We start from the raw sequence: 21,989 nt of genomic DNA, 5'->3' as shown, positions 1-21,989 counted from the left end.
AACATGGGTTCTTAGGCTTCACAAGAAAGCTCCTTAACTGCTAAGCTATATCCCTAGCCTGAGGTTGCTCTTTTTTAATCATTCCATTATTACTTCTATAAAATTATTTGTAAAATCAACTTTACAGTATTAAAAATTAGGGTCGATTGGTAGGTTGGTGAAAAAATTTTTTTAGATGGATGGATGGATGGATGGATGGATGGATGGATGGATGGATGGATGGATAGATAGATAGATAGATAGATAGATAGATAGATAGATAGGAGGAAGGGGGAGAGAATGGGTACACCAGGGCCTCCAGCCACTGCAAACAAACTCCAGATGCATGCACCCCCTTGTGCATCTGACTAATGTGGGTTCTGGAGAGTTAAACCAGGATCCTTTGGCTTTGCAGGCAAACGCCATAGTGGCTAAGCCATCTTTCCAGCCCATTGAAACCTATTTTTATGTGTACTGATGACTTAAATTAGCTATTGAGTTGAAGTAGTCATGGAATGGTATATTACGGTACGACTCTTATAAAAGAAATCATTAATGAAGTGTGTACGTAAACATCAGTGGATAGATGAAGGTTGGGAAGGGGAGATATCAAACTGATATTAGTGTGAACCTTTGGGGAGGTAAAATATTAAGACTTAAAAATAAAGAAAAGCAAGGCAAAAATTAATATTTTTTATTACAAAAAGTGGAAAATACAAAAAACCCCACATTTTCAGTTGAATAAAATGTTAAAATTTTAGATCATTCTGTTTTCTAATCCAGTATCATTTGTATTAAGGTAATGATTCAAACCTGAGATAATTTTTCATGATTAGTGAACATATTTAAGTAACAATAATCTGAACTTTTATGCTTAGTAACAGAAGTATTGGCATGATCTCAGACATGAGACAAACCAGCCTGGCAAAGGTAGACTTCAGTGATGGAGCCTTCAGAAGACTGCACTGTTAGTCTGGTTTGTCAGTTCATGGTTAGAATTTAATTGTATACTCAAATCCTTATTCTGAACTTGGGTATCCAAAGTCTTATTGTCATTTTTACCAGCTGGGTATTGAAATTTTTTATGCTATCTTGGCAATTTTTGGGAAGAGAAGAAATTCGAAATAGGGTCTCATTTTAGCCCAAGCTATCCTAGGACTCACTCTGTAGCTCCATGTTGGCCTCAAACTCACAGCACTCCTCCTACATCTGTCTCTCGAATGCTGAGATTAAAGGCCTGAGCCACCACACCCAGCTTAGCCATTATTTTAAAGACCATTTGCTTTGCTATTAATTGCTATAACATTTTGCAGGCCAATTCTGGAAGAAGAAAAGAAAATTATTATAAAGAATGGAAGACATCCCATGATTGATGTGTTGCTGGGAGAACAGGATCAGTATGTGCCCAATAGTACAAGCTTATCAGTAAGTACCACATTGCACCAAAAATAAGTACAAAGTGAGGACTTTTACCCCAAACTTCTTAATATTGAACAAATATTGTATATACTACTCAGATTTTGTCTTTGGTTTTTTAAATGGACTGATCATCAGCATAGTTTTATATTCACCACCAAATGTAGAATCAGTGTTATTTCCAATGAAAATTATTCATAGATGGAAAGAAACTAAAGAGGATTATCTTACTTCATATATAATTCATATATTCACAAATACTGAAATATAGTAATGAGGTTAGACTCATACCATGGTTTCGTAGATTCTGTTATCATACAGTGCTGATTTACTTTCTTGTGTATTGCACTATTTTCAAATAGGCTGGAAAAAAATCCGAGGTTTAGGCTTATTTAGTCATTTTTGTCATACGGGCTAGGGTTTTCTCATGATGATCCTATATCTTTTATTCATGTATCTTACACCAAGTACCCCAAATTTCAAGGCAAGATTTCTGAGATTGTGGTGTTCTGAGTAACAGCAAGATCCTAGGTATGACCAGGGAAGTGGGGAAGTGGGTAGTGAGGGAAGGACTGTAGAAGTGAGATCCTGAAACCGTTGGGAAAGTCCCGTCCATGTGACTGTTGGGATTGTCCGAGATAACAGGAGTTCTTCTCCTGGAAGGCAGCAGAGACCCAGGTGGGGACTGGCGGGTGGGGTTGCGGGTTCCTGCCGAGGGCCCAGCAGAGGTGGCAGAGCTCTGGAGAACCCGGAGGAACTTCTGAACCCTGGCATGAGTAGTGTGGAGTGTGGCTCAAAACCCAGTTCCTCAGTTAGTATGGGGCTGCTGTGGAGTAACAGTATGAGCTTTCAGTTTAAGCCAATGGATTAATGAAATGTTAAAATGTTTAGAAACATAGAAGTATTAGGCACATTTTCTGAGGACTGTGAGAGAATTGAGATGTAGAAAGCAGTCGGAAGCAGACCAGGGACATTAGGACTACAGCAGTATTCCATCTTGGGACCATTAGCAGGATGCATGACATGGTGATTTAGGCTAGCTACGAGAGTGGCAGGTAAAAAAAAAAAAAAAGGTGAATTCCATCTACTTTAATGTTGCTTATCAAATTGCAGTGAAGCTGGGCATAGTGGTACACACTTCAATTCCAGCATTCAGAAGGCAGAGGTAAGAGGATCTCTGTGAGTTTGAGGCCAGCAGGGAGCTACAGAGTGAGTTCCAGGTAAGCTTGGGCTAGAGAGAGAGATAGAGACCCTCCTCAAAAAACAAAAACAAGAAACAATTGTATATTGACTCATTGGCAGTATATGACCTATATGTTGGCCTGTTCCAGCTTCTATAACAAAGTGACATAGATTGGGTGGCTAGTTAAGGAGACTAAGAACTCTAAAATCAATCTATGAGTATCCAGTGGGAGCTTATTTTGTGCTTCATAAGTGACTCCTCCTCACTGTGTCCCCACCTGCCTCTGGAAGAAATGAAAGGTCTCTCTCAGTCCCTGATACATTGATCACCTCCTAAAGGCTCTACCTTCTAATACTATCGTTATGGTAGTATGAATGTTGGTGGTGGTGGGGTGGTGCAAACATTCACATCACAGCAACCAGATACCTAGTGTATATAAACTTGTTCAGTTTTACTAGAAAATTTGTATATTACTTAATTTATCAAAAAAGTCAATAAATACTGTCACTTTATTGTCTTTAAGAAGAAGCCTAGGGATGGGGAGATTGCTCAGTGGAAAATCCGCTTGCTATGCAAGCGTAAGTACCTGAGTTCGGATCCCAGAGCCTGTGTAAAAGCTGCACACTATGGTGGGCTTCTGTGACATCAACACATCTATTATAGGATGGGAGGTGAAGGCAGAGAGTTTCCTGGAAGCCTGTAGACCAGCTAGTCTGGTACCTGGAACAGTGAGCAACCAATGAGGTACCCTGTCTCAAACAAGGAGGAAGGTGAGGACCAACACCCAGAAGTTGTCCTTTGACTGTCATACATGCCTTGTGGTACACATGCACCCACTTTCCCTCACCTGAAAATGCTCTTACACGCTCACTAGACAAATATACATTTCCCCTCCAAAACAAGGAAGCCTATATAAGAATTGCTTTTTCAGTTCCCATACTAGTAGAGTATAGCTCTTCTTGAGAATTAATATAGTAGTTTGGCTTATATTTAACTTAAAAGTCATTTCGTGTTACTGCCCCTGCCTATCGGCTTGACCTCAAGAATGTCATCCTTGTCATTGATTTCTTTTGTTTATCTTTTTCTTTATTCTCATTTTCCCTTCATTTCTTTTAAAGTGTACTACAGTTAATAAAGTCAGATGAAAGGAATTAAAATAACCTTCTAATTATAATGACATTTGAAAGAATCATTGACCTCATATATATAAATCTTCACCAAATAAATGGAACAATTTTTTTTCCAGTAGATATCTCAGAGTATTCCAGAATGTTCACTTCTCTTACATATGCTTTTTGTAACTCGATATAGAACTGTTGCTATGGTGACGTGCATTTGGCTTTTTGGGGTTTAAGTTTATATATAGGGATAGTGTGGTGAAAGAACCTAATATTTTAATTTAATGTAAAATATATAGTGGCTATTAATTTATATACCATTCCTTGAAAGTAATTTCTTCAAAGTTATATAGCATTATTTCTTTTGATAATCATTTAGTTTTGGGAGCAAGTTTTTTATGCATGTAAATTATAAGTACTGTCTCCTGGGTTCTGTAGTATGTGAGGTCACTGTAGTGCTTGTGAGTAACCCAAGTTTCCACTCACGTCCTTCCCCAGTTTTCAGAGTACTTATTAACCCCTCCCTCTTCTTGTCTCCTTCAGGATTCACTGTATAGTCAAGCACATGTTGATACCATGGTCACTAGATCTTCCTGTCTCTATCTTACCCATCTGCACCTTGTAGCCTTCCTTGCCTAGTAAGTCACACTCCTGTTTGAATTCATACTGGGCATTCCACCCAGGCTGGGTTTCCTAGACTTCCAAGTTCCTGTGCCTTTGGACTCTGCAGGTGATACGCCCTCTTCCTAGATTGTCTTTCCCACCTTACCCTTCTGCCCCTGTGTACCCACAGCCCACTTCACCCCCTCCCAGCTTTGCTTTTTTTCCCCAATCTTAGGTGTCTCCTCTGGCTCGAAGCCTCCCCTGACCAAGCCTAGGATGAGCCCTCTTACTTCATACCAGCTCTGCGTTTCTCCCTATCCTGGTACTTACCTCACCAAGTCACACTGTTCTTTTTGGTTTGTGTTTCCTAGCAGACTATAGGCATGAAGAGAATAGAGAGAGTGCATTTCTCTATAGGTGTAATCCTAGTATCTGTCAGATGTCTCTGACACAGCAGGCAGCTATCCAAATTTGATAATAAAAATTAACCAAGCAGCCTTCAGCAGTCCCCAGTATTACCTCTTTTTTTTCTTTTTTCTTCCACAAATGTTGCTATTACAGGATAGTATATGAAGATATCACAGCTTATAAAATAATTACATCGAAGAACTAGGAAGAAAATTAGGAATCTTAGTGTAACACCTCTTCCTACTTTGTGATAAACTAAGTTCCAAAAAGGGAAAGTGGCCTACAAGCTGCCAGGCTAATAGTTTTACACAAATTCCCAAAACTCAGGCTTATTGTAGGATGAGCCAGTGCTGTTCTCACTTTGCTCACATGAAGAAAATGATAACACTTTGATGGAGTTCTGGGATAGAAGGAGGAAGAAGTTAGTCAGGGCCATAGGAGGCTGGCCCAAACCTTGCATGGCCCTGGCCCTTTGCAAAACTAAGACTCACTTTAAGACCCTCATCTGTAAAGCTGAGCAGACTTAGCTGTCCCATGATTGCTTATTGATTAAATCTCTCTCATGGATGGAATTTTCAAAGCAGTTAAAGGACTTTTGGTTTCTGGAGTTCTTTTACTTTGGTTTTGAAATAAGTAATATAATTCAACTCTGTTACTAGAAAAGACAGTTGGGTGGGGAAAGTGAAGATTCCCAGGAAGCACCCGAGCACAGCAGCTCTGTAGCCCACGGGAAACCCACAGCCTAGTTGCTCCAGAGGGAGGTGTCAGTCCCTTGAGGTCAAGAAGTGGCCTGGGCTCTTTAGCCTTTAGTACAGTGTGTGATGTGCAGTGGAGGCTTGTCTCTTTGTTACGCAAATGAATGTTTGGAGATGAAGATGAAGAACAACTTTCCAGCGTCCCCTTTCTCCCAGTGCCGGCACTTTTATTTTATTATTATTATTTATTATTATTATTATTATTTTTTGAGGTAGCATCTCCCTCTAGCTCAGGCTGACCTGCAATTCACTGTGGAGTCTCAGGGTGACCTTGAACTCACAGTGATCCTCTTACCCCTGCCTCCAGAGTGTTGGGATTAAAGGCATGTGCCACCATGACTAGCTGGTTTTTTCTGTTTTTAAAATTCCCTTTTTGATTCATAATGAGAAAATGTCTCATCATGGTTTAAGATACAAATTTAAATCTTGTTCTGCCATTGTTTTACTGATACATCACACAGACCACCATGCGCTGTGGGTCTCAGTTTCCTCGTTCATAAATGAAGGAGTAGAACTGGGTACCAGCCAGTGCTCACAACCATTGGCATGGGGTGGGCAGCATCTAGGGGTCAGAAATGTTTGGATTGCTGCTCTGTTATCTCTACTGACAGCCTTATGGTCCCCTACCTGTTTCTCATGCATATTGAGTTAAAAGTTCAAAGATTTGTCTGAGAGTCTGTCTGGAGTGAGTCTCACTCTGTGACCTACCATTGATTGACATTTTCAGGGAATAAAGCACTTTGAAACTGCCACTCTCCCTCCCCCCACCCCCCAGTGGCCTGCAGCTACGATAAAAATAGTTCTCCCACAGCTCTTCTTTAAGGATGGGTGACAGTGTCTGTACCTGTCAAGGAAGAAAGCATGATTTTCAGATAATTCTTACCCAAGTCTTAGAAATTAATGTGATCATTTTGGAAGGGTTTTGTTGTTGTTGTTGTTTTCTCTTTGACCTCAGGGATAGTGTGACTCAATCATCCTTCTAGTGTACCCAGTAGCGGAGCCAGAGGCCCTGTCCTGGAGCACCTCTCCACATACTTAGTCGTGACTGTGACTTCCTGCCTCTCAGCAGAGGTCCCTCTTGAGACATCTGCCAGAAGTTTTGCTAGTTAGCACTTTTTTAAACAAGGTGCTTAGCTTCTCCAAGCCTCTGTTTCCTCACTTGAAACATGGGATGCAGAGGCCAAGCATGGTGGTGTATGCCTGTAATCCTGGCACTCAGAAGGTGGAGGAATGAGGTCATGAGTTTAAGGCTAGCCTGGGCTACATAGTAAGAGTGTGTTTGGGGCTGGGGAGATGGCTTAATGGTTAAAGTAGCTTGTTTGCAGAGCCTGCTGGTCTGAGTTAGATTCCTCAGTACTTGTGTAAACCAAATATACAAAATGTCACATATGTCTGGAGCTCATCTCCAGCAACAAAAGGCTCTTGAACACTATATCACTATATATCTTGAACACTATATCATCCATCCGTCTGTCTGTCTGTCTGTCTGTCTCTCTATCTACCATAGTCATCTACCTATGCTTATAAATAAATAAACAGCAATGTTATTGTTACCCTGTGAGACTGTTGCTGGAACTAAATGATAGGGCACAGGTGAAACCACGAGCACAGGGCCTGGCACTTGTGATCTATGACTTTCCCTTGCTGCCTCCAAGTGTACTTTTAACATCTCCTCTCTTTAGCAGAGAAGATGGCATTTAATACTGTAAAAGTTGCTTGCTTATCTAGGTTTTGAATCAGTGTTTAGACTCTTGATGCACAGTGCCAGTCATAGTGATGGATACCATTCCAACAGGCCCTAGCCAGACTTCAGCAGAATGTGGGAGAGGCACCTGCAGTGCAATGAACCCCCCCCCCAGCTCTCCCTCCTGCGTGCCTCCCCTGGTCAAGCTGTCGGTGTAGCTTAATGCTTAGGCTTGGCTCCAAGTAGCACTTCTGCCTCTCCATAGGCTCACCAGGCAGTGGTACTCCAAGTGTCTCTGGACGTTCAGGCCTCCTAGTGAAGCCTTTGTAGCTTTTGTTTGCTGCTGTTCATTCATTCATTCATCTTTTCATCCCTCTGCAGTTTCCTGAGAAAAGGCTCCATGTGTGGCCTCACACTGGGTGTCTGGCACCCGTGTGACCACTGTCTGGTAGTCCAGTTGGATGTGCTCACAGACACTTCAGTGGGTGCAGAGGAGAGTCTGTTAGAATCCTCACTCATCCAGATTGCATTTCTAGACAGATTTCTGTTTGATACTTTGCATGTGCTTGTATATAGTATGTATAGTGTGCTGTGTATGTGGTATCCACATGTGTGTGCAGAAGCGTGTGTCCTTTGGGTGGGAGGAGGCCAGAGGAGAATGTTGGGCATCTAGGTCCATTGCTCATCTATGTGTGCTTTTCTTGAGGTAGACTCAGTCTCTTAATGCTGTTTTTGTGAGCCCCAGATTTTCTCAGCTCTTTTGTCCTGTTAGAACTGGGGTTACAGAAGTGCATGGCCACACCTAGCTGTTCAGGTGGGTTATGGGGAAACTCAGGCAATCTCATGCCTGATTGTGTGAAAAACACTCTGAACCATTGAGCCATCTTTAGGCCCCTCAGGCATTTTTAGGTGTGCCATATCCGGGGCCTTTGCTGAGAGGTCCCACAAATACATGATCCTTGGTAAAAGAGAAGTGAGAGCACATTAGATGAGGGAAACTTCTTGATTATTTTCTTCTTTAGCATGCCATCTTGGAAGCTGCTAAACAGAGAGCCTTGTATTCCTAACTTTTATAAGGAAAGCAAACTATCGCTTTTACAGTGTAAATGTGGATATCTTCTTGTAACACATTTCACATACTAAACTCATCTCCTATCAAGGGAACTTTGTAGCAGTGAGATAGATGAGTAATAAGCAAGCAAAGAAGAGAATTAAGGACATTGTAGAGCGGTGTGGAAACCATAAAGAAAATGCAATGGATGGATGCCTTAAAGAAGGCAGGTGGAGGGACTTACACTCACTGGCTGGTCATGTGCTCCGACCTGCTCAGGCCTGTGGAAAAGCCTCACAGCAGGAATGAGTGTGCTATCTCCTGGCAGGTCATAGAAGAGCAGGAATTAAGTTTTCTGGCACTAAAGAAAAATGGCAGAGGGTGTGAGACTAGGTTAGAAAGGCAGATACAACCTTAACCGTGATTTTCTTTTAAGTACTTTTATTTATTTGTAAACAGATACAGATGGAAGGAGAGAGAGAGGGAGAGAATGAGAATGAGAATGAGAATGGGCATAGGCATGCCAGGGCTTCCACCCCTCACAAATGATCTCCAGGTGCATGTGTGGTAGTTTGATTCAGGTGTCCCCCATAAATTTAGATGTTCTGAATGCTAGGTTCCTAGCTGATGGAGATTTGGGAATTAACGTCTCCTGGAGGCAGTGTATTGTTGGGGGTGGGCTTATGGGTAGCCAGTTTCCTGTTGCCAGTGTTTGGTACACTCTCCTGTTGCTGTTGTCCACCTTATATTGGCCAGGCAGTGATGTCCACCCTTTGCTCATGCCATCGTTTTCCCTGCCTTCATGGAGCTTCCCCTTGAGCCTGTAAGCCAAAATAAACTTTTTTTTTCCCCACAAGCTGGTTGGTGATTTCTTGGTTGGGTGATTTCTACCAGCAATGTGAACCTGACTGCAACAGCAATTGTGCATCTGGATTTATGTGGGTGCTAGAGAAATAGAACCCCAGGAATATGGCTCTGCAGGCAAGTAACTTAACTGCTAAACCATCTCTCCAGCCCCTCAACCATGATTTTTAGCCACTGATTTTGAGGATCTGAATTACAGATTTTCACAGGGGCAAGTTGTGTCTCTTTAAGTCAGTCACATTGGCTGCTATGTGGACATGAACTGTGGCTAAGGAAACAAAGACCTGCTAGGTGCCAGTGTGGGTATAAGAGAGATGGCCACACAAATTATTTGTCCATCCCATAGTGCCTGCTGATTCTCCACGGGTCTGTCTCCTGCTGGTGGTCACTGTAGGACCTGTGGTACCATGTGTCTCCCATGGAGGCCTGTCAGGGCTGTTAAAGCGCCGCTTGTCTTGGACACATCGTTGAATTTAGTGAGGTGAAACATCAGCTTCTAAAAGATTACCTAAAGGCAATCTTGGCTGAGCTCTTCAAGTTCAGGAAAGGCCAGTAGCATCATCTTCCATAGTAGTGGCTGCTTGGGTTTCATTTTACCTACCCACCTGGTTCTGTGCAGGGCACACTTATGGGTAAAGCCTTGGATGCAGTTTAGTTCTAAATAGTTCTCTATCCATATAATTTGCCTCAATTTAGTTCATGAGACCATTTATAACTCAACTCTCTCATTTTAGAGGGGAGGAAACCCCGGCCTACATACTTAAAATGACTTGTCCAAACTCTGCATAGAAACAACCTTTCCTCACATGTGGGCCAGATCTTCACTATTTATTCTTTCATTTTCTCACTTTTGCCTTTTTTTTTTTTTTTTGACAAGGTTCTCATAGAAATCGATACTATAATGAAAATTTCTCCAAACCTTATTAGTATGATTTTTTTTTTTTTTTGAGGTAGGGTCTAACTCTAGCTGAGTCTGACCTGGAATTTATTATGTAGTCCCAGGCTGGCCTCAAACTCACAGCGACGCTTCTCTGCCTTCTGGGTTCTGGGATTAAAGGCACATGCTTTCATGCCTGGCATATTAGCATGAATTTGAATATAGCATGCATTCACTACATGGTTGTTAGTACCTCTCCCTACAACAGAACACAGTTATAGATAAGTTAAAGACAGAGGTTTGAGATATGAAAAACAGAGAAAGAAGGCAGAAAACTGCTTCTTAATGTCAGACACAGCTATTGTTCATGGTTTGGCAGATATCCTTTGTCTTTAAAAAAATGGGATTTAATTTTGTATAATTTTTTCATATAAATATTTTATATCCTATGTATTCATCTATTAACATAGATATTTCCCATATTTTCAAAAAGCCTTAAGAATTTGAATTTTCCACCTTTTGTCAATAATGTGGGTATCTCATTCTTAGTAAGTGGCTCATTTCTCAGTGAGTAAATAGTTTTTCTTGAAACCAGTTATCATTTAATTAGATCAAATCTAACTTTTCAGGCAAGACAGATGGCAACAGATTATGTTGTTAAATGTGTGGCCTTTCCTTTCTCACTTAGGTTTTAAATCATCTTTCTGGATTTCAGTTTCTCTTGTTTCTTCTTTCTATACTGGGTGTGGGGGTGGTGCTGGGAATCAAACCCAGGGCCTGGAGCATGCTGAGCTTAGGCTCCACCACTGAGCTGTAGCCCAGGGTTGTGTGGCAGGCTCTTGCCCTCCCTGATGATGAGTATGCCTTTAGAAGGCGGCCTGGCCTAGGGAAAGCTCCATATAACAAAGCCTTTTTTGATGGATTTATTTTTATTATTTGTAAAATTTGTTTTTTAACAATTTCATAATACATATTTTGCATTTTGGTCATATATACTACCATTATCTTCCCTTTTCCCTTTCCCACTCCTGCTGGGCCCTTTTTCCCACCACTTATCAGTGGTCATCACAAGGACAAAAATGAATTCCCCTTATGAATTCCCCTTCCCAGCAACTGTTAAGTGCCTTAGCTCCCTGCAGAGATGTGGAGCCTAACAGAGCTCCTGACCAAACACAGCTGATGAGAGGAACGGTTTCATTTTGGCCTGCGGTCTTGAGGGGAGCTGCGTGGAGACGGGACAAGCAGCACGGTGTAAGCCGAGGCAGCAGGTGGAAACCACCTCAGCAGCCCGAGAGCAGCCGCTCGAGCGAGGAGGAAGGAGCTGGCTAACATGCCTCCAAGGCCTCCCCATGACACTCTGCCTCCAGCAAGGCTGCGCCTCCTAAACTGTCCTCAGCTGAGGAGCAAGCGTTCGCAGAACAGGAGTGTCTGGGGAACATCAGCATCACACCACTGCAGGCCCTTTCCCTATTCATGAGGGAGTCGTGAGGAGCCCCATGACATGCGAGTCTTGCAGGTGACCACAGGTGCAGTGTGTTCGTGAGTACGGTGGCCACGGGTCATGTCCACAGGGTAGATTCCCTCGGCCCTCTCGCCGTCCTGCCGCTCTTCGTGCGCTCTGGCCTCTTCGCAGTGTCCTCTGAGCCGTGGAGGGGTTGGCAGAGAGGACTCACAGACGGCGGAGCACTCATCAGGTATTTCAGCACTGCAGCCAGCTACGTGTCTCTGCATTAAGTGCCACCCATTAAAAAGGGGGGGGGCTTTATTTTTAGTTAATATAATAAAATAAAGTTATGGCCTGGCCGTGAAAGCATCTTTTCAGTGTTTTGGTTGTTTTAAAGTAATGGAGTAACATCCTACAACCCATTCTTTTCCATCTCCCTCCCAGCCCAGAAGGCACAGCTGATGCTGGGTGTGCATTCTCAGTGCCTGGCTGTCCTCCCGCACTCTTCAGGCTGCGGCTCGGACCAGGAGGCTCCACCTCCAAGGAGAAGAGCCGCCTTAGCTTTGAGAGGCTGAGGGCACTAGGATGGTCACTGCTGCTGCCACCTAGGTGCCTAGCCTGTGACAGGAAAGTAGGCTCAGGGGTGTCAGCCAGCTCTTCAGTTTCTCTGAGTGGGCTGCAGATGGTTCTGTGTGGGCTGGCTGTCATAGGCATGGAGCAGTCATGCTCATGTGTGACTCTGGAGCAGGGTCTAGCCCTCTGCAAGCCCAACACTAGCCATTAAATTACTGGACTATGTTATAACTAGAGTAAGGTTGCCAAGCTTAGTGAGTAAAAAAAGTACAGAATACCCAGTTAAATTTGAATTTCAGATAGACAGTATTTTAGGGTAAATATGTTCATGTGGTATTTATCTTACAATAAAATAATTTTCAAGACTTCCGGTTAAGATGGCGGCGTAGGTACCACGGCAAAGCAGCCTAGGGGGGAAAAAGACCAAAAAAACTCAGCAAAATACACACTTTTACTAAAAAGTGAGGTGTATAGGAAATTGAGGCGGCAGCAGAGAAGTAGAAGAGTTCCAGAGCATCCAGAGCCTGCACAGGTGGGAACAGCGGCTCCGGGGCGGCTCGGCCACCCGCCGCAGCCGCGGAGCGGCAGAAAGCCGCCGGACTCTCGGCTCGAGCCGCAGGACAAGCCAGGTGCGGGATTTTCCCCCCACACCGCGCTCTCCGCAACTCGGGAAACGTGAGGGGAGAGCGGCAGCGAGCACCGGAGGGAAGAGCAGACCGCGAGGTAGAAGCACACGTGGAACAGCGATACAACCAGAGCAGCCGCGGCTCCCTCCCCTCCCCCACCGCCTGAACCCAGCTCCAGCGAACACAGCAGTGGCCCGGGACCCGGCCACGCCAACTTGGGCTGACAGCAGGACCCAAGCAGGAGCAGAGTTCGGCAGCAACTTCAGCGGCTCCAGCACCGGTACCAGTGGCCCCAACAGCAGCGGACCCAGGAGCGGCAGCGGCGGCAGATCCCGCAGCAGCGGCTTCGGGGCAGCAGCAGCGGCTCAGTTTGCCCCGTAGGAAAAGCAAGTGCCCAGCTCCAGAAATCAGAACAGCAGCCCGACGACCCAGGCAGCAACTTGACTGAGACCACAATCACCCAAGGTAACTGGGATTGCACCAGGGAAGGGTCTCACTTGGTCACAAGCTGACTTGGATACCTCAACAGACCAGAAATCTAAACCTCTTTGTTGATAGAGGATCTGGTCATTATAATAACTACTCTTGCATACATACTCGGGGCTGTTTTTGATTGAATGTGTACAGTGTTTAGTTAAATTTTAGAATCTACCAGTATTTTATTCCACTCAGCCTGCTTGAATACTCCTATAGCAGGGAAACTCAACCCCTAAGAACATCTTTGTAGATACTCTGAGAGTCTTAAGAGCCACACCTAATACCTTAAGGTCCTACCCTGAAAATATATTACATCAAATCAATTGATACAGCTAAGAATACACAGCTAGCTAGAAAATCCAAGCATTAACTTAATCCAAGATGCAAAAATATATACATTATAACACAAGAAACACTAAAAAGCAAGACGATATAAATCCACCTAAAAGTATTAATGCATCAGAAATGTCCTCCAGTGAGAAAGAGTTAGAGGAAATGCCTGAGAAAGAGTTCAAAAGAATAATTATAAATATGTTCAAAGAGGTCAAAGAACACATGAAAACAATCAAAGAAGAAATCAAAGAGGAAATCAAAGAGGAAATCAAAGGAATCAAAGAAGAGGCAGGACACCAATTTAATGAAATAAAGAAGGCAATACAAGACATAAATAGGGAAATAGAAATAATAAAGAAAAACCAGTCAGAATTACTAGCAATGAAGAACACAGTTAATGAAATAAAAAACTCTGTAGAAAATCTCACCAGTAGGATGGATGAGGGAGAGGACAGAATATCTAAGCTAGAAGATCAGGTGGCAGACCTAATGCAGTCCAACAAAGAGAAAGACAAACTTATAGAAAAGTATGAGTGGGAATTTCAAGATATTCGGGACACTATGAAAAGATCCAATATAAGAATTCAGGGCATAGTAGAAGGAGAAGAACTCCACTCCAGAGGCATAGTAGGCATCTTCAACAAAATCATAGAGGAAAATTTTCCCCAAATTGGGAAAGAGGTGCCAATACAGATACAGGAAGCCTTTAGAACCCCAGCCAGACAAAACCCAGAAAGAACCTCTCCTCGCCACATTATACTCAAACTTCCAAACACACAAACCAAAGAAAAAATATTGAAAGCAGTTAGAGAGAAAAATCAAGTTACCTACAAAAGCAAGCCCATCAGGATTACAGCAGATTATTCAACACAAACTTTTAAAGCCAGAAGGGCTTGGAGTGATATATTCCAAGTTCTGAAAGATAACAACTGTCAACCAAGGTTACTTTATCCTGCAAAGTTATCCATCCAAATAGATGGAGAAATAAAGACATTCCATGACAAAAGCAGGTTAAAGGAGTATCTGAAGACAAAACCACCTCTACAGAAAATACTTGATAGAATCCTCCATGCTGAACAAAAGGAAAAGCACACATATAAGGAACCTAGAAAAAACCAGCTATACTCAAATACCAGTTAATAGAAGAGAGCACAGGTAGAACAAGTAACACACACACACACACACAAATGGTAAACATAAATACACACCTTTCAATAATATCTCTTAATATCAACGGTCTCAATGCCCCAACGAAAAGACATAGATTTGCAGACTGGGTTAAAAAGCAGGATCCTACAATTTGTTGTCTCCAAGAAACTCACCTTTCTACAAAGGATAGACATTATCTTAGGGTGAAAGGTTGGAAGACGGTGTTTCAAGCAAATGGGCCTAGAAAACAAGCAGGGGTTGCTATCCTAATATCAGACAGGGTAGACTTTAGTCCGACGTTAGTCAAAAAAGATAAGGAAGGTCACTTTATATTGATTAAGGGCACACTCCAACAGGAGGACATTACAATCCTAAACATATATGCACCTAACATGGGGGCTCCCAAATTCGTCAAACAAACACTGTTAGAACTAAGGTCACAGATAACACCAAACACAGTGGTGGTGGGTGACTTTAACACCCCACTCTCATCAATTGACAGGTCATCCAGGGAAAGAATAAACAGAGAGGCATCTGGACTAAATGAGGTCATAGAAGGAATGGACCTAACAGATATATACAGGACATTTCATCCAAAGGCTGCAGAATATACATTCTTTTCAGCAGCACATGGAACATTCTCTAAAATAGACCATATATTAGGACACAAAGCAAATCTTAACAAATTCAGGAAAATTGAAATAATTCCTTGCATTCTATCTGACCACAATGGAATTAAACTACAAATCAGTAGCAAGAAAGGCTATAGAGCATACACAAAATCATGGAAACTAAACAATACACTACTAAATGATGAGTGGGTCAATGAAGAAATCAAAAAGGAAATCAAAAAATTTATAGAGTCAAATGATAATGAGAACACAACATACCAAAATCTCTGGGACACAATGAAGGCAGTTCTAAGAGGTAAATTTATAGCCTTAAGTGCCTATATTAAGAAATTAGAAAGGTCGCAAGTAAACGACCTAATGCTTCGCCTTAAAGCCTTGGAAAAAGAAGAACAAGGCAAACCAAAAAGTAGTAGACGGGAAGAAATAATAAAGATTAGGGCAGAAATTAATGAAATAGAAACAAAAAGAACAATCCAAAGAATTAATGAAACAAAGAGTTGGTTCTTTGAAAGGATAAACAAGATTGATAAACCCTTAGCAAATCTGACCAAAAGAAAGAGAGAAGAGACACAAATTAATAAAATCAGAGATGAACAAGGTAACATCACAACAGATTCCAGAGAAATTCAAAAAATTATAGGGACATACTATAAAAGCATATACTCCACAAAGTATGAAAATCTGAAAGAAATGGATGATTTCCTTGATCTATATGACCTACCTAAATTAAATCAAGATGAGATTAATCACTTAAATAGACCTATAACAAACATGGAGATCCGAGCAGTTATCAATAATCTCCCAACTAAAAAAAGCCCAGGCCCGGATGGATTCACTGCTGAATTTTACCAGACTTTTAAGGAAGAGCTAACACCATTGCTTCTTAAGCTTTTCCAGGAAATAGAAAAAGAAGGAATCCTACCAAACTCCTTCTATGAGGCCAGCATCACCCTGATACCAAAACCAGGCAAAGATAGAACAAAAAAAGAAAATTACAGACCAATCTCCCTCATGAACATAGATGCAAAAATTCTCAACAAAATATTGGCAAACAGAATACAAGAGTATATCAAAAAGATCATTCACCCTGACCAAGTAGGCTTTATCCCAGAGATGCAGGGATGGTTCAACATACGCAAATCTATAAATGTAATACATTACATAAATGGTTTGAAGGACAAAAATCACATGATCATCTCATTAGATGCAGAGAAAGCATTTGACAAAATCCAACATCCCTTCATGATAAAAGTCCTACAGAGACTGGGAATAGAAGGAACATATCTCAATATAATAAAGGCTATTTATGACAAGCCTACAGCCAACATATTACTAAATGGGGAAAAACTGGAAGCTTTTCCACTAAAATCAGGAACAAGACAAGGGTGTCCACTGTCTCCACTTCTATTTAATATAGTTTTGGAAGTCTTAGCCATAGCAATAAGGCAAGAGACACACATAAAAGGGATACAAATTGGAAAGGAAGAGATCAAGTTATCATTATTTGCAGATGACATGATTCTATACATAAAGGACCCTAAAGACTCTACTAGCAAGCTGTTAGAGCTGATCAAAACCTACAGCAATGTAGCAGGATACAAAATAAATACACAGAAATCAGTAGCCTTCGTATATGCTAACAACAAACACACAGAGGATGAAATCAGAGAATCACTCCCATTCACAATTGCATCAAAAAAAATAAAATACCTTGGAATAAACCTAACTAAGGAAGTAAAGAATCTATACAATGAGAACTTTAAGACACTCAAGCGAGAAATTGCAGAAGACACTAGAAAGTGGAGAAACATCCCTTGTTCCTGGCTTGGAAGAATCAATATCGTGAAAATGGCAATCTTACCTAAAGCAATCTACACATTTAATGCAATCCCTATCAAAATTCCAAAGGCTTTCTTCATGGAAATAGAAAAAACAATCCAAAAATTCATTTGGAATCATAAAAAACCTCGAATATCTAAAATAATACTGAGCAACAAAAAAGAGGCTGGTGGTATCACCATACCTGATTTTAACCTATACTACAGAGCCATAGTAACAAAAACAGCATGGTACTGGCACAAAAACAGACATGTAGATCAGTGGAACAGAATAGAGGACCCAGATGTAAGCCCAAGTAGCTATAGCCACCTGATATTCGATAAAAATGCCAAAAATACTCATTGGAGAAGAGACAGCCTCTTCAGCAAATGGTGTTTTGAAAACTGGATAAATATCTGCAGAAGGATGAAAATAGATTCTTCTCTCTCGCCATGCACAAGAATTAAGTCCAAATGGATTAAAGACCTTAACATCAGACCGGAAACTTTGAAACTGCTAGAGGAAAAAGTAGGGGAAACCCTTCAACATATTGGTCTTGGCAAAGACTTTCTGAATACAACCCCAATTGCTCAGGCAATAAAACCACAGATTAACCACTGGGACCTAATGAAATTACAAAGATTTTGCACCGCAAAGGACACAGTGAAAAAAGCAAAGAGGCAACCTACAGAATGGGAAAAAATCTTCGCCAGCTATATATCTGATAGAGGATTAATATCTAGGATATACAAAGAACTCAAAAAGTTAACTAATAAGGAATCAAACAGGCCAATCAAAAAATGGGCTAAGGAGCTAAATAGAGAGTTCTCAAAGGAAGAAATACGAATGGCATATAAGCACCTAAAAAAATGTTCTACGTCACTAGTCATCAGGGAAATGCAGATTAAAACTACATTGAGATTCCATCTCACTCCTGTCAGATTGGCCACCATCATGAAAACAAATGATCATAAATGTTGGCGGGGATGTGGAAAAAAAGGAACCCTTCTGCACTGCTGGTGGGAATGCAATCTGGTCCAGCCATTGTGGAAAACAGTGTGGAGGTTCCTAAAGCAGCTAGAGATTGATCTACCATATGACCCAGCTATAGCACTCCTAGGCATATATCCAAAGGACTCATCTCATTTCCTTAGAAGTACATGCTCAACCATGTTTATTGCTGCTCAATTTATAATAGCTGGGAAATGGAACCAGCCTAGATGTCCCTCAACAGATGAGTGGATAATGAAGATGTGGTACATTTATACAATGGAGTTCTACTCAGCGGTAAAGAAAAATGAAGTTATGAAATTTGCAGAAAAATGGATGGACCTGGAAAGTATTATACTAAGTCAGGTAACCCAGGCCCAGAAAGCCAAGCGCCACATGTTCTCCCTCATATGGGGATCCTAGCTACAGATGACTGGGCTTCTGTGTGAGAATGAAAATACTTAGTAGCAGAGGCCAGTAAGTTGAAAAGGAGACATAAAGGGTGGAGAAAGGAAGGGAGGAGGATACTTAATAGGTTGATATTGTATATATGTAATTACAATGATTGTAATGGGGAGGTAATATGATTGAGAATGGAATTTCAAACGGGAAAGTGTGGGGGTGGGGAGGGAGGGAATTACCATGGGATATATTTTATAATCATGGAAAGTGTTAATAAAAATTAAAAAAAAAAATTTTCGTTCATCAAATATTCAAATTTTATTAATGTTTCATATTTAATCTGACAACTGTAGTTTAATAATTTAGATGGACCTTGTGGACATCCAGGATGGTGAGAGAAGCCTTTGTTCATGTCTAGATAATTGCAGTTTAACCATTGTTTTAAAATTTAGGAATCAGGAATAGCAGTCTGCTTCAAAGAACCTAAAATAAATAAATAGATAGATAAATAAAATTTAAGAATCAGGGCTGAGAATATAGATCAGTGGTTAGAGGTGCTTCTTTGGAAACCTACTGGCCTGGGTTCAATTCCCCAGAACCCATGTAAAGCCAGACACAAAATGGCACATGCGTCTGGAGCTTGTTTGTAATGGCAAGTGGCCTTGGCATGCCCATTTTCTCCCCCACCCACAAATAAAAATAGTAAAAATATTTTTTTAAGTTAACAATCAAGAGCCAGGTGTGGTGGCACGTGCCTTTAATCTCAGCACTAGGGAGGCAGAGGTAGGAGGATTATTATGAGTTCAGGACCAGCCTGGGACTATGGTAAGTTTCAGGTCAGCCTGGATAGAGGGAAAACCTACCTCAACAACAACAAAAAATTTAACAGTCAGTTTGGTTTATGCATGCATAATTATCCCCATAGGTCACATTCATAATTAGGATTATGTGTTAGTCCCTTAAATAATTTAAAAAGATAAAATTGTTTTAATTTGTACTGTAAAACTGTGCCCTTTAAAGGTTTCCTAGTTTATATACCAGCATTGAATGAAGGTCTGAGAGGGAGGAGGTAGTGAAGGTGCCCTTGAGGGCCATACGTGGATGATCAGACAGCTCTGCTCTCTGTTAATCTTCAACAGTAGGGGTTTTGGAACACTGTGACTGTGTGAAGTTACAGTAATTTACTTTGTATGTATGTTTTCTGATACCCTGGGTTGAAAGACCCACAGGAATCCACCCACTGTTTCCACAGAGTAAAGTTTTTGTTTGGAGTCTATTTTTCCGTCCACTAGCTTTCCTCGCACGCATGTTCATCGGAAGGTAAAGTACTGGGTGGGCATCCTGGTGTTCCCCTTGTCCCACCTCTCCAAGTGGCGCTGTAGCCCATCCTCGGACCAGAACACCCAACTACAGCCTGAGCTGGTGTTTAGATCAGGAAACAAATGTGGTAGTCAGGCAGGCTCTTCTAGGCTTATTGAAGGAAATAAGCTTCTCAGTAACACTTAAGTCCTCTTAATACTAAATTTGACTTTCCAAATATCAACAAATTTCCTAAAGTTCACAGTTAAGTGGCAATAATTGTTGGGATTTACTTACTAGAGAATTTGAGCTATTTCACTCACTAAGTACATTCACAATCTTTTATAGTAGCCTCTTGAAATACCTAGTTCATTGTTCCTATCTGTAGCTTCCTACTCTGTAATGGCACACAGAAGTTTAACATCTGCCGACCTGTACCTTAGTGTCTACCAATCAGCCCTCCCCATTCCTGCCTGCTCCTCCTCGTTTCTCAGCCTGGAAATAAGATCAGCATTTACTTATATTCCACGTGTGAATCTAATCTTATACTTGCCTTTCTATGCCTGGCTTATTTCACTTAGCATCATAGTCTTCAGTTCTACCACGTTGCCACAAATAACAGACTTTCTCACCTATTTTGTGACTGAATACTAATCTATTGTGTGGGGATGGGTGTGTCACATTTTCTTTATCCATTTATCTGTTGAGGAACACGTAACATTGTTTTTGAAAAAACGATTTTATTTTTTATTTATTTATTAGGAAGAGAGGGAAAATGAGCCGTGTCAGGGCCTCCAGCCACGCAAACAAACTCCAGATGTATGTGCCACCATGTGCATCTGGCTTATGTGGGACCTGGAGAATTGAACCTGGGTCCTTATGCTTCTCAGGCATGCACCTTAACCACTAAGCCACCTCTCCAGCCCCACTTACATTGTTTTTATTTCTTGGCTGTTGTGGGGAGCACAGACATCTCTGGGACACACTAATTTCCTTTGGGTTCTTACCAGCGTTTTTTTTGTTTTTTTTTTTTTTCTGCCATATGTTAGGGATTGCTTATAGATCCCTTGAATAATTCTCTGGATTACATTTTCTTTTTCCTGAGAATATGTCTTTAGACCTTTTGTGTTTCTTTCTCTACACATATCTTATTCATGCCCTTTGCCCATTTTCTACCATTTTGGTGTTATTAATATGTAAGTGTTGCTTATATGCTATGAACACTACTGCTGTGTTGTGTGCCTTTTTATTTCATTTGGTAATTTCTTGGAACAGTTTTCTTTATGATTCATATTTTTTTGTTTTTAATCATTATCATATCGAATTTTCTGCATAGCTATGTTATAATTTATCTGGACTACTATTGATAAACATTGGAGCTATTTCTGAGTGAGCCTATTATGAAATGTGTGGCTGAGAATAATCTATTACTTGTTTCTTTTTCTTTTTCTTATACAACATATATATTTTTGTTTGCTATATATCTTGGAACAGAATTGTTTAAATTTTCTGTTCAATCATTTTGTACCCTTTATGTCATTAAGCTGTTCTCCCATGTTTTCTTCTGAAAGTCTTAAGGGTTTTTATGCTTTTTATTTTATTTTATTTTTTTTGTTTATCTTATTTATTTATTTGAGTACTACAGACAGAGAGAGAGAGAAAGAGAATGGGTGCGCCAGGGCTTTCAGCCACTGCAAACGAGCTCCAGACGTGTGCGTCCCCTTGTACATCTGGCCAATGTGGGTCCTGGGGAATCGAGCCTCGAACCAGGGTCCCTAGGCTTCACAGGCAAGCGCTTAACTGCTAAGCCATCTCTCCAGCCCTTTTTTTGCTTTTTATATTTAATTCTTTTGTTCTCACAGATTAAAGCAGAGAGGGATTACATGGGATTCAGGCCTGACTCATTTTTTCATTCATGTACTCATTTCCCCACCATTATCTAATGAATATTGTATCTCTTTGGTTGCCTTGTTATCCTGCCTGAGACATTTACCAAGTGTCATGTCTAGTTTGTTTGTATATTTCTGTGGTCCCTCTGGTAGCCTTTTCTAAAGCTGCACCACACAGTCATTTACGGTAATGTCTCCTTCCCATGTGCTTCTAGCTGATGTGCCCTACTGTTGGCAGATACTTGAGACACTCTGATTGGAGGCTGTTATGTAAAGTACCAGTGTAAACAACTTTGTACTTATCTTTTGTTGTGTGTCATGTTCATTTCTGTTTGGTATGTACTTGGGAACAAAATATCTTGGCTATGTCTTTTTTCAGCTTTAATGGATACTGCTAAAGTTTTCAAAGTGGTGTGAAG

At 41.2% G+C, this 21,989-nt stretch overlaps 1 protein-coding gene across 1 annotated transcript in view; it reads left to right on the top strand.

Annotated features, from left to right (window-relative positions):
• Msh3 (mutS homolog 3) overlaps positions 1–21,989 on the top strand; it is a 184,198-nt gene that overhangs the window by 130,711 nt on the left and 31,498 nt on the right. Inside the window, exon 19 of the mRNA XM_045134112.1 lies at positions 1,293–1,404. Coding sequence (XP_044990047.1) covers positions 1,293–1,404 — 112 coding nt within the window. The remainder of the gene's footprint in view (positions 1–1,292; positions 1,405–21,989) is intronic.

Source organism: Jaculus jaculus, chromosome 14 (genome assembly GCF_020740685.1).
Source record: "Jaculus jaculus isolate mJacJac1 chromosome 14, mJacJac1.mat.Y.cur, whole genome shotgun sequence".
In the NCBI taxonomy this organism is placed as follows: domain Eukaryota; kingdom Metazoa; phylum Chordata; class Mammalia; order Rodentia; family Dipodidae; genus Jaculus; species Jaculus jaculus.
This window is presented reverse-complemented; position numbering and strand designations above follow the sequence as displayed.